Source organism: Egretta garzetta, unplaced genomic scaffold (genome assembly GCF_000687185.1).
Source record: "Egretta garzetta isolate BGI_Z169 unplaced genomic scaffold, ASM68718v1 scaffold45, whole genome shotgun sequence".
Lineage (NCBI taxonomy): Eukaryota > Metazoa > Chordata > Aves > Pelecaniformes > Ardeidae > Egretta > Egretta garzetta.
Genome location: NW_009260028.1, coordinates 11,002,842 through 11,016,727, shown reverse-complemented (window position 1 = coordinate 11,016,727; position 13,886 = coordinate 11,002,842). Strand labels below are relative to the sequence as shown.

Here is a 13,886-nt window from a genome sequence, read left to right as displayed (position 1 = left end):
GAAAAGGATTAATAGCTCATTTAAAATGAGTTTTCAGGCTTCATGTTACAGAGGGAATTTTGCATGGAACAGGAATTCAAGTTTCTAACCACCATTGCTCAGAATGCACTGCAGCTACTAGGAGCAGTCCAGGCACCTACAGATGTGTTCTGTAGATAGTCACAGCTGACAGCATCTCCTGCTGCTTTTTAAAGATGACATGACTATCATTAGGCATCTCCTGCAACAAAAACTTTGCACCACTGAAGACAAATGAGTCTTCTAACACCAACTTTGGCAGAGTCAGCATTTCACACCATGTCTCTGGGTAGACGGAGCATCTTTCTGTTTCAGTTAGCTTGGTTAGTTAGCCCATCAGCCCATGGTTTGTGGCAGTATAGGCCTGCGTAAATCTTTTCTAGAAGATAGGGCCTTAGGAGTGCCTCAGTGGAAATCAAGGCTGTATCATTAGACTTACTGGACGAACCGTCGTCCTTGAGTCATTCCGGTGTTCCACCTCCTCAGCGCAGCACAGGCGGCAGCACCGGGGCAGCAACAGAGCTGCCAGAAGGAGGGAGCCAGGGGTCTTCAGCTGCTGTTTAGCCAGGACAGGACTTGTTGATGCTTGGCTGTTAGGAAAATAGTGTCATCCTATTACCAAACCTTGACTTTGTTCGTTACCCTAAATCTTTAAAATTTTTTTAAGTTTTCAGTTACAATTTTGACCAGAGAAAAATCTCTCGATAAGCTTAGTCTTCTGCAATGCTTGAAGAGAACATAGGTAATGCAGTCCACATTGATTGTATAATCTATGAAATATTTTATTTTATTAATATCGCAAGTCCCACTGCAGCCTACTCAAGTAATTTCCCTTAACTCTTCAAGGCCTGTTCTTTTATGCATGGTTTTTTTAATATATATTATTTGTAGAGGACAAAAAATCCATTGAGATGAAATGTCCCAGTTATATTTGATGCTGGCTCTCATTTTCATGTTTTTTTAATTGGTACAAAATGGATTATTAAGTATAAGTTCTAAAAATACAGTATTTGGTGTATCTGTATTCAGTATGTGCCTTTGAAATGTATGTCTAGAGGCCAATAAGAAGTCTGTTTCTATCAAGGGTCATTCTTGAGCAATAATGTACAATGAAACTCTAACACAACCCTAGTGTTCGTGTATATTATACACCAAGACCACAGCAGTGGTATTTTTGTTGATATATTTAGGTGATAGGAGAGTTGACACAAATTAAACTGACTTAAGAGTTTCTTCGTATAGTTTCAGACGGCCTTCAGATAGTTCTTTGCAATGTACCACATGTTCATGCATGAAGGTTTATTTTGCTTGATACCATAGCTGTTGTAACAGTGATGTATCAATAATTTAGCTTTTGTAAGATACCTGTCTACTGTGGACACTTCCTGCTGGAAGGTTGAAGCGGAGCATCCCTTGGACATAATTTTCATCCATAATTTCTACTATGAAACATTAAAACCAGTAAAGATGATTTTGCTTTTTTTCTCCACAGTGACTCTTCCCGTCCGCTGCCTCATCTCCCTTCTAGTTACTTGTCTTCCAGATACTAAAACTATAAAACCAGTGCTTGAATAAATAGTTGATATTATGAGTTAAAAGGAATTAGTTTCCTAAAAGCACAGCTTGAAACAGATTGGCTTGCTTTTCCACATTTAACTCTGGATGTCTGTGTTTCCCTTCCAAGGACTGCATGAATGAACACCTCATTTCAGTCTTTCTTGCTGTCTCTTTCTCAGCTCCTGCCAGGATTTTGACATTCAGTGGCACGGTGACAACTCCCTGGATGAAGGACATTGTCCTCCCTTGCAAAGCCGTTGGAGACCCAGCTCCAACAGTCAAATGGATGAAGGATAGGTAACCAGCAACTAAATGTATAGCTCAAATAAAGCCCATTTGCTTAAAATAGTGAGGGTTGAAATGCAGGTGAACCTGAATGACTGTGCCAGGAAGAAGAAGGACCATTTGCAAGGACTGCACTCAGTCACAGTAGATGGGGAATTCAGTAATTCCTTGACCTAAAACTAATTGGCTGTGGTGATTAGAAGGTATCAAAAGGGAGGAAAAGTTACAAAGAAGGGGTAAAGGTAAACATTCAAAACGTAAAACCTAGGAGTCTTTTCTGTCTTAAGTTCAGGCACATGGAACAGTTTTAGTCTGAGAAAGCAAAATGTCTGATGCATTGGATCATGCTGCAGAGTGCAGTGTACATGTCTTCCATGTATCATCTTGTTTTTCATCGTTCTGTTTTGGTCTTTAGTTTCACAGTTTGACAGAGTCACTTGGAAATATACATGGACAAGAATTTCCATCCAAGCACTGTGTAACCAGTGATACTGCAGTGCTGTGAAACCACCTTGTTCATTGATACAAATAGCTGCTATTTCATAAGGATGGACTTTGTAGCCAGAAACTGCCTTTTACTCTTATTTTGGCACTTTTATGAATTGCAGGTAGTTAAGGAAGGAGTGAGTTCCCATTTTCACTCAAATTGGGGCCAGGATATTTGTGTTCTTTAAGGAAATGGCAGGTGTTTCCCAACAGAAAATATTCCTTTGCTGTCTTTATTGAAGAGGACCATCACCACCACCCCACCACCCCTTTTTCTTTCTTTCCATTCTTAGTTGGTTCAAAAAAAAAAAAATCCAGTTCTGATTAATTTTGATTGTAACTTCTTTAATGTATGCACTTTGTTTCCTGTGAGGTAGTAACGGGACACCCAGTCTAGTGATGATTGATGGGCGAAGAAGCATCTTTAGCAACGGCAGCTTTGTCATCCGTACTGTGAAAGCAGAAGACTCCGGATACTACAGCTGTGTGGCCAGTAACAACTGGGGATCAGATGAAATAACTTTGAATTTGCAGGTACAAGGTAAGTCTATTGGATCTATCTCATAATTGTTACCACAGCAATTAACTGCTATGTGCTGGTAATGCATAGGCATGTCTGTTTGCAGGTATATGTAATAAAGTATTAGTATTAATGTGTATTAATACAAATTTCATTCTTCCAAATGAATAAATAAAATATTATGCAGGTCATTCTGACTCAGCCATCAGCGTTTTATGATAGAGTAAATGTTTTGCTTTTGGTGGAATGTTTCACACACTTGCAGGTAACTCTGTTGGTAAGCTATTGTAGGGTTGACCACTGAGGGCTTGCATTCAATTATTTTCTAGTTTTTCATGCAGAAATAGCCAGCTTATGCCTTCTCCTCCCAAATATGACATGTATCATTTAAATATTGCAAAATTCAGAAGGATCTGAAGGCTTTTTCTATAGCTTCTGAAAAGCTATCAACAGAAATTTGCCTCTCTGCTGAGACCTTGGACAACAACTTCATTATGCAAGAACAGACTTTTACTGATGGTGAATATGAGGAAGTATTTAAAATGAAACATCAGTACAACTTCAGCTAGCACCTATTACCAGCTACTTTTTATATGCATGCTGAAATGTATATAATGTATCCATTATGGTGTTGATATGTGTAAAAAAAAAGACAATAGAGGAATACACATTAACAGCTATGTGGAACAGAGCATGTGTATTCACATATCAAGAATTCAAAACCCAGGAGATTTCCTTGCTCACTTAAGCTAAAGCAGATCCTCAGACTGCTTCAATTGGCTGCAAATTGTTGTACCAGAGGGAAGCAAATAACCTAATTGGGAATATGGGCCATGCTGTGGCCAGTCACTCTCCTCTCCCTCGATATGTAACCTATATTTCTAGTGCAAACACAAGAGAACACAGAAAGAAATTGTCTCAACCGCAATGCAACTCTCTCCACATAAACCAGTCTGCCAAGCCTTGAAAGAAATGCCATAGTGTACATTAAATTACCTACGATCCAACAAAGCCTAAAGATGCTCTTCTGCAATGATTGAAGCATGACCACAATGGGAAGTAGAGAGAGAAAACACGACCAAAGGGAAACCTCATATTTATATTTCACTAAATATTTTCGTAATTGCATATCCTTGCTGTTATTGAACTGCAGTAACTAAAAGCAAATCAATATTGCTTCCCTGAGGGACAGACTGTAGGTAGGGTGAAGCTGTGATGAAAGGTTTTACGATAAATCTTTCACAGTGTAGTGTGTGCAGTCTCTCCCCATGGATTCAGCCAAGTCAGTCAGAATAATGGAACAAATCCTTCTCACTTAGGGAACTTTCCTTTAGAATATAAACTGTCTTTTTTGTTTTCTTCAGCACTGTTTAGCCTTAGTGAGGGCAGTAAAATCAACTTCTCTTTGAACTAGTCTCTAGCTGTGAACCAGCAGCCTCTGCTTTACATCAGCACTCATTATTTTGCGATGTGATGACTGGAACGTGAACTGCAGTGGGGAGCTTTTCCTGGAGTTTTGCTCTGAGGGTAGAGCTACCCCTTAAACCTTTTGAATTGCAAAGTGGGCAATGTCCTCTGGTAGCAGACTGCTGGACATGACAGAGCATTTGTGACCTCTGGCCTTGCCTTGCTTGCGGGCTGGTGTCTGTGGAGCAGTAACTACAGTGGGGAAATGGCTGCTCCTGCCAGCGGCGGTTGCTGACCACCCACCCCCTTCCCACTCTTGCAGTGGCAGTGACTGGAGGAGGAGTGACTTCCCCAGTGTCTCTTCTCCCTGGCTTTCCACCCCAGCTCTGCCACTGCTTCAGTATCCTTTCCCATGATGGACACTGTCCATACCTCACTCCTTGTTATTCAGGCAACAGAACTCAGTTTGTCTAAGTTTCTGAGGAGCTTGGGAACCTCTAGAAATACTTGTTCAGGAAACAACCCATAAGATGAGCCAGACAGTGCTGCTGTGCTTTGACCAGAGCAGTGCAAAGGATTTGAAACAGCAACTTCCTTTCCTCCCCCTTTCAATTTCTGAACCTCGAATTGCAGATGTAAAGCACTTAGGTGAAATGTTAGTAAGTATTTAGCTTCCGGGGCTCTAATTTAACTAGCTCTTTGGAGTTTCACCTGCTGGTTTTGTGCCATGGTCTGGTTACCCCACTTGTACAAAAGGACTAGCTACATGATTCAGGCAGAATTCAAAGATGAGCTTTCCAGACTATAACTCGAATATCATTGTATCACCTCGGTAGACACCCTTTATACAATAGAGTCATGATTTATTTGTCAAGGTGAAGAGAAAGCTGGCTACTTTGCCACTTTCTGCCCCTGAGCATTGAGCTCTGGAAACCCAGCCACTATATATTGGTGCAATTTGGGGTCCCTTAGGCTGAGCCTAAACTGTCCCAGTTACTGGTCCCATTTCCAGTCCCAATTCCTTGTCCCAGTTCCCAATCCCAGTTCTTCCTAGCCTGGGCTACTTGTTGGGATGTAGCATGGCTCCTGCTCTGTCCTTTCATGCTGGATTTTCCTCCAAAGGAACTGGACACTGGGCAGAGGATGGAGATGAGACCTCTGTCTTATCCCTGCACTCTGTCAGGAGCGAATCCTGGGAACTGTGCAGTTCTTACATCCCGCGGTTTAGACACAGCCACAATGTTTACGGGAAGCAGCAGAACTGGAATGTTTCCAGGTTTGTTCAGCCTTTGCTGATAGAGTTGTGTCTTCTTTATACCAACAGCCTCAGTGAATAGATGGTGTGGATCTGCCTCTGATCACAGATCTTCCTACAGGTCTATCTACCACAGTGCTACCTAGTTAGCACTGACAGTTACACTTGCAGAAATGTTATGCACCTTTTTTTTTTGCTGAAATTTTATGCCCCTTTTTTTTTTTTTTTTTTACTTTTGCCATAATAGCCTGCAAACACATGTATCAGTGGGGCATCACTTGCAAGTGCACATCTGTTTCCCACCACCAAAAATTCAGCTTCTCCCTAAAACAGATATGAAAAATAACAAAAAGTAATGGTTGGGTACCTCATATGTCATTTAGGTCTGACAGGACAGATACTCAAAATTCAGAGAAAATCAAGGGTTAAGAACTGAAAGGCAAAATTGTGTAGAAATTTAAATATAAAAAATGAGAGCTTGTCTGCTCTCGTCTTAACCAAGGATGTCAGCTAAACAGACACTTTGACAGAAACCATTTGCATTTTTTGCAACTCAAAACAGTTATTTGATAAATGACTGTTAGAAGGGATTAAGATAATGTCTAATCATTTGAATCTATTTTCTATTTTTAACTATTTCGCATCTAGTTCCACCAGACCAGCCAAGACTCACTGTATCCAAAACTACAACGGTGGCAGTTCTATCCGAGGTAATATAATTCAGGTTAATTGCAACTTCTTACTAAATTATCATATGTTGATAGGGTTAGTATATAATTATAAATGGCTACAAAAAAGGAAAAACAAAGCAATCTGTATTGCTGTCAGCACTTAATGTGCACTATCGTTGTGATAACAGCTTTCAGTAAATTGCAGTTTCTCTTTGTGGTGGTTTAATCACAGATTTAATCACTTTCTTCCAGCGTACCCTCAGCTGTTATGACAGTTACTCTCTCTGATTTTCCAGACATGTAATCTGTAACCATTCATTTTTGAGGGTCCAGGTTCATCATCTGGTCTTTGTTGCTGATTGAAGGGTATTTAGAAATGTCTATCCCTTTCTTTTCCCTTTGAAGTGATCATCAAAATGGTATTTAAGCTGTTGTAAGGGTAGGCAAGATATATTGCCTGGTATCTTTTAGTCAGGGGAGAGCTGTCTGTCTTCCTGTGCATGGGATTTTTTAGTTTTATTAGGTCTTTGAAATGACTTGCCATGTTACCTGCAGAATTTGTGGTTTGTGTCTGGCTTATTGTTGCCATCTGTGCTTTCCCTGCAGGTTATATTTTGCAGTACTCAGAAGATAACAGTGAGCAGTGGGGTAGTTTTCCCATTAGCCCTAGTGAGAGGTCCTACCGTTTAGAAACACTGAAATGTGGCACTTGGTACAAGTTTACTCTAACTGCTCAGAACGGAGTGGGGCCAGGACGCATCAGTGAGATCATTGAAGCCAAAACGCTTGGTAAAGGTAAGTTGATTTCCACCCCCTTTGCTGACCTAAAGCTGTTGCATTCTGCTGTAGATCTTGGTTTGTGAGAAGACAGACTTGGATATTTTAATGTTACTGGCTTCAGAAACATTTCCAGTTGCGTCCATGCTGCAAGAGAAGAGGCTGTCACTGCGGGACTTGAAGCACGTACTGGCTGATAGTCTTTCCTTATCTCTCTAATATTTTTTTTCTAAGATGGATTGGTAGATATTGGGGAAGGGAGTGTCTCCACTATCATAGGCTATAGCAATTCCAACAACTGCTATTGCCATAAGGAAATGGTTTCCTTTTCTGATGTAAGAATTCAGCAGTTTGCTTGTCTGGATGTTGAAGGAAGACAGGGAGTATATTTATGTGTAGAGGAAATGGAGGCAATGTCTCATATCTGCTCCAAGCTGGTATTGCAGGAGCCATGCAAGTAGCACCCTTTGAACAGGATAAGTATCAAAAATAAAGGAGAAGTTTGCATAAGCTCTGCAAGGCACAAGAGCCAAGATTTGTGGAATTCTTAGCTAACTTAGCAAAGGGTCCCATGGTCACAGTTGCTGAAGGTAGTTCCACATTGCAAGTATGTGTCAGGATTATGAGCAAATTTGGTAACAGAGCTTCTTAAAGAGGCACTTTAGAAAGTCTTACCCCTAAGTCAACAGTGTAAAGTAGGTTTGCATAATGCTCTGAAGATCACCTCATCTTGCATCTCTTCACTGGTTGTGACTTGGGAGAAGTTTCATAATAAAGATAGTTTACTTTGATAGGTACATCTGCCCTGCTTTAGGCTATTCACCATGCCTGTGCTGTTGAAGATCTCTCAAGCATCACAGCAAGGTGGACATTTCATTTGACACTCAGTGGCATAAGACCTGGTACACAGTAGATGTGACTGGTTTGACTTGCTGAACCTCAGAGGAGACTGCAGATCAGCTGTGTACATGCTGGGATTATCAGTAGTCAGGGAGAATGATCTGCTGACCTTAAAAAAAGGTAGTGTTCTAGTTTTCTTTGCATTAAATGGAAGGTTTACACATGCTTCAGATAACATCCAAACAATTCATGAGAAAGCAGATCTCCCAACCTTTTGAGTCTCTTTGGGACTTGTTATACATATCTGGAAACTACCTGTGTTACATTTACAGACTGAACCAGGTACTCTGTGGTTTAGAATACTGAGATCATACTTATTCATGTGAGAGCTCCAGAAGCACCTCTGTTCAAAGCTATTAACAGAGCCAATAGTTCATAATACACAGCAGGTATCACCAGTTTCTTTTAGATTCCTGTAGGATTTAAGAGAGTACCTGTTGGTACATCTCGTCAAGGCACACGAATGGCAAAAATACTCCCATTGGATAAGTTATCCTTTATTCTATAGAATAAAAAAGCACATTATAGTTAATTTTCATCACAGGTGTAAATTCCAATAGTAAAAATATTTTGTTTCTGCTAAGGAAATAATCAATAATACTTCTAAGTGCTCTACTGTAGATGGTCTACTCACAGACATCATTGCTGAGCCACTCTCCATCATCTATGAAATGTCCTGGAGAACAGGAGAGGTGCCTGAGGACTGGAGGATAGCCAATGTCACTCCAGTCTTCAAAAAGGGCAAGAAGGAGGACCCAGGGAACTACAGGTCAGTTAGTCTCACCTCCATCCCCGGAAAGGTGATTAAACAACTCTGGGTGTCATCTCTAAGCAAGTGGAGGAAAAGAAGGTGATCGGGAGTATCCAGCATGGATTCACCAAGGGGAAATCATGACTAATCAATCTGATAGCCTTCTATGATGGCATGACCGGCTGGGTAGATGAGGGGAGAGCAGTGGATGTTGTCTACCTTGACTTCAGCAAGGCTTTTGATACTGTCTCCCATAACGTCCTCATAGGGAAGCTCAGGAAGCGTGGGATGGATGAGTGGACAATGAGGTAGATTGGGAACTGGATGAATGACAGAGCTCAGAGGGTTCTGATTGGTGGTGTAGAGTCTAGTTGGAGCCCAGTAGCTAGTGGGGTTCCCCAGGGCTCAGTACTCGGCCCAGTCTTGTTCAACATATTCATCAGTGACCTGGATGAGGGGACAGAGTGTACCCTCAGCAAGTTCGCTGATGACTCAAAACTGGGAGGAGTGGCTGATACACTGGAAGGCTGTGGTGCCATTCAGTGGGACCTGGACAGGCTGGAGAGTTGGGCAGAGAGGAACCTGATGAAGTTCAACAAGGGTAAGTGTTGGGTGCTGCACCTGGGGAGGTCAAACCCATGCACCAGTACAGGCTGGGGGCTGACCTGCTGGAAAGCAGCTCTGCTGAGAGGGACCTGGGAGTCCTGGTGGGTGACAAGCTGACCATGAGCCAGCAATGTGCCCTTGTTGCCAAGAAGGCCAATGGCATCCTGGGGTGCATTAAGCGGAGTGTGGCCAGCAGGTCAAGGGAGGTTATCCTCCCCCTCTACTCTGCCCTGGTGAGACCCCACCTGGAGTACTGTGTCCCGTTCTGGGCTCCCCGGTTCAAGAAAGATGAAGAACTCCTAGAGAGAGTCCAGAGGAGGGCAACAAAGAAGTTTAGGGGACTGTAGCATCTCCCCTATGAGGAAAGACTGAGGGAGCTGGGCTTGTTTAGCCTGAAGAAGACTGAGAGGGGATCTCATCAGCACGTACAAATATCTTAAGGGTGGATGTTACGAGGACAGAGCCAGACTCTTCTCAGTGATGCCTGGTGACAGGACAAGGGCCAATGGTCATAAACTGAAGTATAAGAGGTTTCAGTTGAATATGAGGAAGAACTTTACTTTGAGGGTGACAGAGCACTGGCACAGGCTGCCCAGGGGGTTTGTGGAGCCTCCTTCTCTGGAGATATTCAAAGCTCACCTGGATGATATCCTGTGCAACCTGGTCTAGGTGAACCTGCTTTAGCAGTGGAATTGGACTGGATGATCTCTGGAGGTCCCTTCCAACCCTTGCTATTTTGTGTTTCTGTGAGTCTGTGATATTGTAGTATTTAATACAGATCACATTTATTGATGACCTATCTTGACCACCTACTGTCATTATTTCAATTCTGAGGTGCCACTTTTACTGTCATTACTCCTGTAATGCATAGAACTATGAAAAATACTTTAATGTATATATCAACAGAAACCAACATCTGTTCCCAAAGCAGGACAAGTAAGTATAAATGTCGTCCCCTTTCTGAATGGAAATATCTTAACTCAGAAATACAAATTTCAAAGTACATATTATTTTCAAATATATCGTGTGCAATGTCAACATTAATATTTTTTAAAAAGATTGATTTTTACTTGCAAGTTCTTCAGAGTTGGTATTTTCCACAAATGAAAGCCTCCATACTCTCAAACAAAATTGTGTTCAGATCCACTTCAACAGAAGACTAGAGCAGCTGTGGACAATCTTCAGGTGTATTTGTCTTCTGTGGTATTTCTACGTGGTGTTCTGAACCCTTTTTTCTTTGCATAGCAGTCAGTGTGCAGGGGCACTTACTGATATGAAGTGTCTGCAGTAGATTTACAAGTTGACTCATGTCAGTCCATGCAAACTGGCAAATCAGGTCCGTGCAGAGATGTATGGATAATTTTTTCTCATATTGATTTGAAAAACTGGATTTGTGAGTCTGGCACAAAGTGTGAAAAAAAATTTCAGAAGGGTGGGGGAATATATAGAGATTGAGTTTAAATTAGGATTGTCCTAGGAATTATCCTTTTAATTTTTTATTTTTGGGAGCCCTATATTTGTAATACTTATATTAAACATTTTACTTGAAATATATCATTGCTTCTAGAACCACAGTTTTCAAAGGAACAAGAGCTCTTTGCTAGTATCAACACGACGAGGGTGAGGCTGAACCTGATAGGCTGGAATGATGGTGGCTGCCCCATCAACTCCTTCACCCTGGAGTACCGGCCATTTGGGACAACAGTCTGGACAACCGCTCAGCGGACATCCCTGTCAAAGTCCTACATACTGTATGACCTCCAGGAGGCAACCTGGTACGAACTGCAAATGAGAGTTTGCAATAGCGCTGGCTGTGCAGAGAAACAAGCCAAATTTGCAACACTCAATTATGACGGCAGTAAGTATATCTTCTTATTTACGTGTCCAAGATACTGTTTTTACTTTAGCTTCTTATGTGGTTTTTTTGCTTGTCTGTCTTTCTTCCCCTTCTCCCCCTCCAAACCCCTTTTTGAATCTCCTAGCAATGCTGACAGAGGGGTAACAGTCTCAAAGCCATCAAATGCTTACTGATTTCATGACAATAGGCTGCCAAGCAGAAAAGAGGAATTGTTTATTTGTCCTCACTGAGGAAAATCTCCGCATCAAAGTCAATCAACCATGCGACACGTAAACATAGGACGCTAGGTGTCATTAGTTCCAGTGGTCTCAGAAGCACTTGCTAGTATTTCACGCATCTCTTCCATGAAATTTTTGTCTTCCATACAATTTGTTCCTGCAGCCATTCGCAGCGGTGACTGGCCTCATTGCTATTCCATGCAACGTCCTTGTGACACAGCTCAAAACCTGTTACGTGACACAACGGAGCAGCTAACTAACTAGCTTGTCTTCCGGGAAAGCCTCCGGACAACATCCTCCAAGGGCGAAGCAATGGCAATGCTATTATCCCTATTTACACACAGGGGAAAGTGAAACTAATAGCCGTGACAGATGGCTCTGCCATGCCCAGCAGCAGGGCACAGGGGATGAAGGAATTGTTGCATCCTGCCCTTCTGCCAGGGGTTACTGCCCACCCTGCAAAAGCCAGAACATGAGGGCAAGAGCAAACATGCCAATTTTTCAGTCACTCCAGCTCATATCCCAGCATATTTTATTGAAAGTGATGGTGGCACGTGTGTGCTTCTGCCCACTCTGTAGTAGGAAATGGTTGTATTTCTGGCAAAAAGGCAATACAGATGGCTTCAGATGGCAATCTCTTGAATTGCTCTAGTGTGAATTGGCAGTTTTTCTGAAGACATCCAGCGTAAAAAGTTGTTGTGTTGCCAGGGATATTGTGCGGTATTGTGCAATCACTTGGTGACACTTGTACTGTTAGATTAAACAACAGGACTAGTGAAGAAGTTCAAACAAAAACTGGTAATTGTCCAGCAACAGCACCAAATCGTTAATTGTTCATAACTCTGTGTTGGTAATGCATCTCCCTGCCACAGTTTTGACCCCCACAAACCAGCCTTCTCCAGGACAATACCCATGTACAGCACAGGGAAGAGCAAGCTACCGGGATCATTCCCAGTCAGAACTATGGGATATGAATTAGGCAGGGCTTAAAGCTCTGCACCTTACATGTCCTCTAATACTATCCCAGTCCTTGTGCTAGGTACTCATCAGTTGCAGATAATTAAAGACACATGTCCTCATGGCTCACCCTTTTGCAAATAGTGCATCCCCTCATGTTTTTCTGCAAAAACATCATTTTGGTAAGCTGCCTCACAGTCCTCACAGTATTTCAGATACTCTAAAAAATTAAGAGAAAGATTTTGTCTCAGCATTTTGGAAACCAAGATCCAAGTAGTTATTATCCAAATGCTGCCAGCTCTTGCCAGGTAGACTTAGGATCTGTTTTACTGAGCAGTATAGATGTTGTCAATAATAACTGTATCAAATATTATGAATTAATCTCTTGCCGCTTTACTTAGCCTCTTTCTTTCCAGTATCTTTCTACAGGCAGCATCTAACTTTCAGTGATTTTTTTTTACATCCACAATTAATGTTACATATATATGACTGGGGCAAACAGTTGTAAGCTATACCTTAAAAAGAGATTATATGAAAATGTAGGTCCAGAGCCTTAAACTCCAACCGATAGCAGTGAAGTCAATTGTATCCTTATGATGAACGGATTTGAAATGTTATCAGACTCTGCCTTTTGGTTAGGTGCTGATTCTTACCTTGGTTTCACATGCTGTGACCAGCATACCATTTGATTTTACGTGTGACTGTATGACAACTTTAAAAGTGAGAAAATGAAACAATAAAAAATATTTGTAGCATTAAATTTCCTGGGCCACTTTTTCTGGTCAGCTAGAAAATTTCTCATTTATGGCATCAATGGTTTTGTTTGTCAAGCATGCTTTGCCAAGACTATGTTGTGCCTTAGAGAGGCAGCATGATGTCAAATGCTGACCGCAAGGTTGAGAGAGGGGAACGTGGCTGGAAAAGGAAATTTCAGTTTTAAGGTTTTCTGAATTTGCTGTATTTGATGCAGAACTAAAATAGTAAGTTGGTTTTTTTATTATTATCATTATTATTATCATCATCAAAACTTTGTTCTCCAGAATTTTATCGTTCTTTGCTGATATGTAAAGAATGAAGTGATTAAAAACAGAGGTATGCAGATAAAAAAAAATTTTTGGGGAGACCTGATTGCGGCCTTCCAGTACCTAAAGGGGGCCTATAGGAAAGATGGGGAACGTCTTTTTCATAGGGCCAGCTGTGTTAGGACAAGGGGAAATGGTTTTAAACTAGAACAGGGTAGGTTCAGGCTAGAGGTAAGGAAGAAATTTTTTACAATGAGGGTGGTAAAACACTGGAACAGGTTGCCCAGAGAGGTAGTGGAGGCCCCATCCCTGGAAACATTCAAGGCCAGGTTGGATGGGGCTCTGAGCAACCTGATCTAGTTAGCAGTGTCCCTGCTCACTGCAGGGGGGTTGGACTAGATGACCACTAGTGGTCCCTTCCAACCCTAAACATTCTATGATTCTATGATTCTAAGAATGAAGGACTGCAATTCTGATTCAGCTCACTGATCCAAACAGTTGACTATCGTGTGCCCAGGAATGGTCAAAACCAGCTCCACACCTCCCATTATTCATCACCCTTCTCCCTAATTTGTTCATTTCACTCATTTTGAGATGG

At 41.7% G+C, this 13,886-nt stretch overlaps 1 protein-coding gene across 1 annotated transcript in view; it reads left to right on the top strand.

Moving 5' to 3' along the window:
• The window catches only part of DSCAM (DS cell adhesion molecule), a 404,908-nt gene that overhangs the window by 344,806 nt on the left and 46,216 nt on the right, over nt 1–13,886 (top strand). Inside the window, 6 exon segments of the mRNA XM_035896452.1 lie at nt 1,755–1,872; nt 2,724–2,887; nt 6,177–6,212; nt 6,215–6,238; nt 6,806–6,994; nt 10,801–11,091. Coding sequence (XP_035752345.1) covers nt 1,755–1,872; nt 2,724–2,887; nt 6,177–6,212; nt 6,215–6,238; nt 6,806–6,994; nt 10,801–11,091 — 822 coding nt within the window.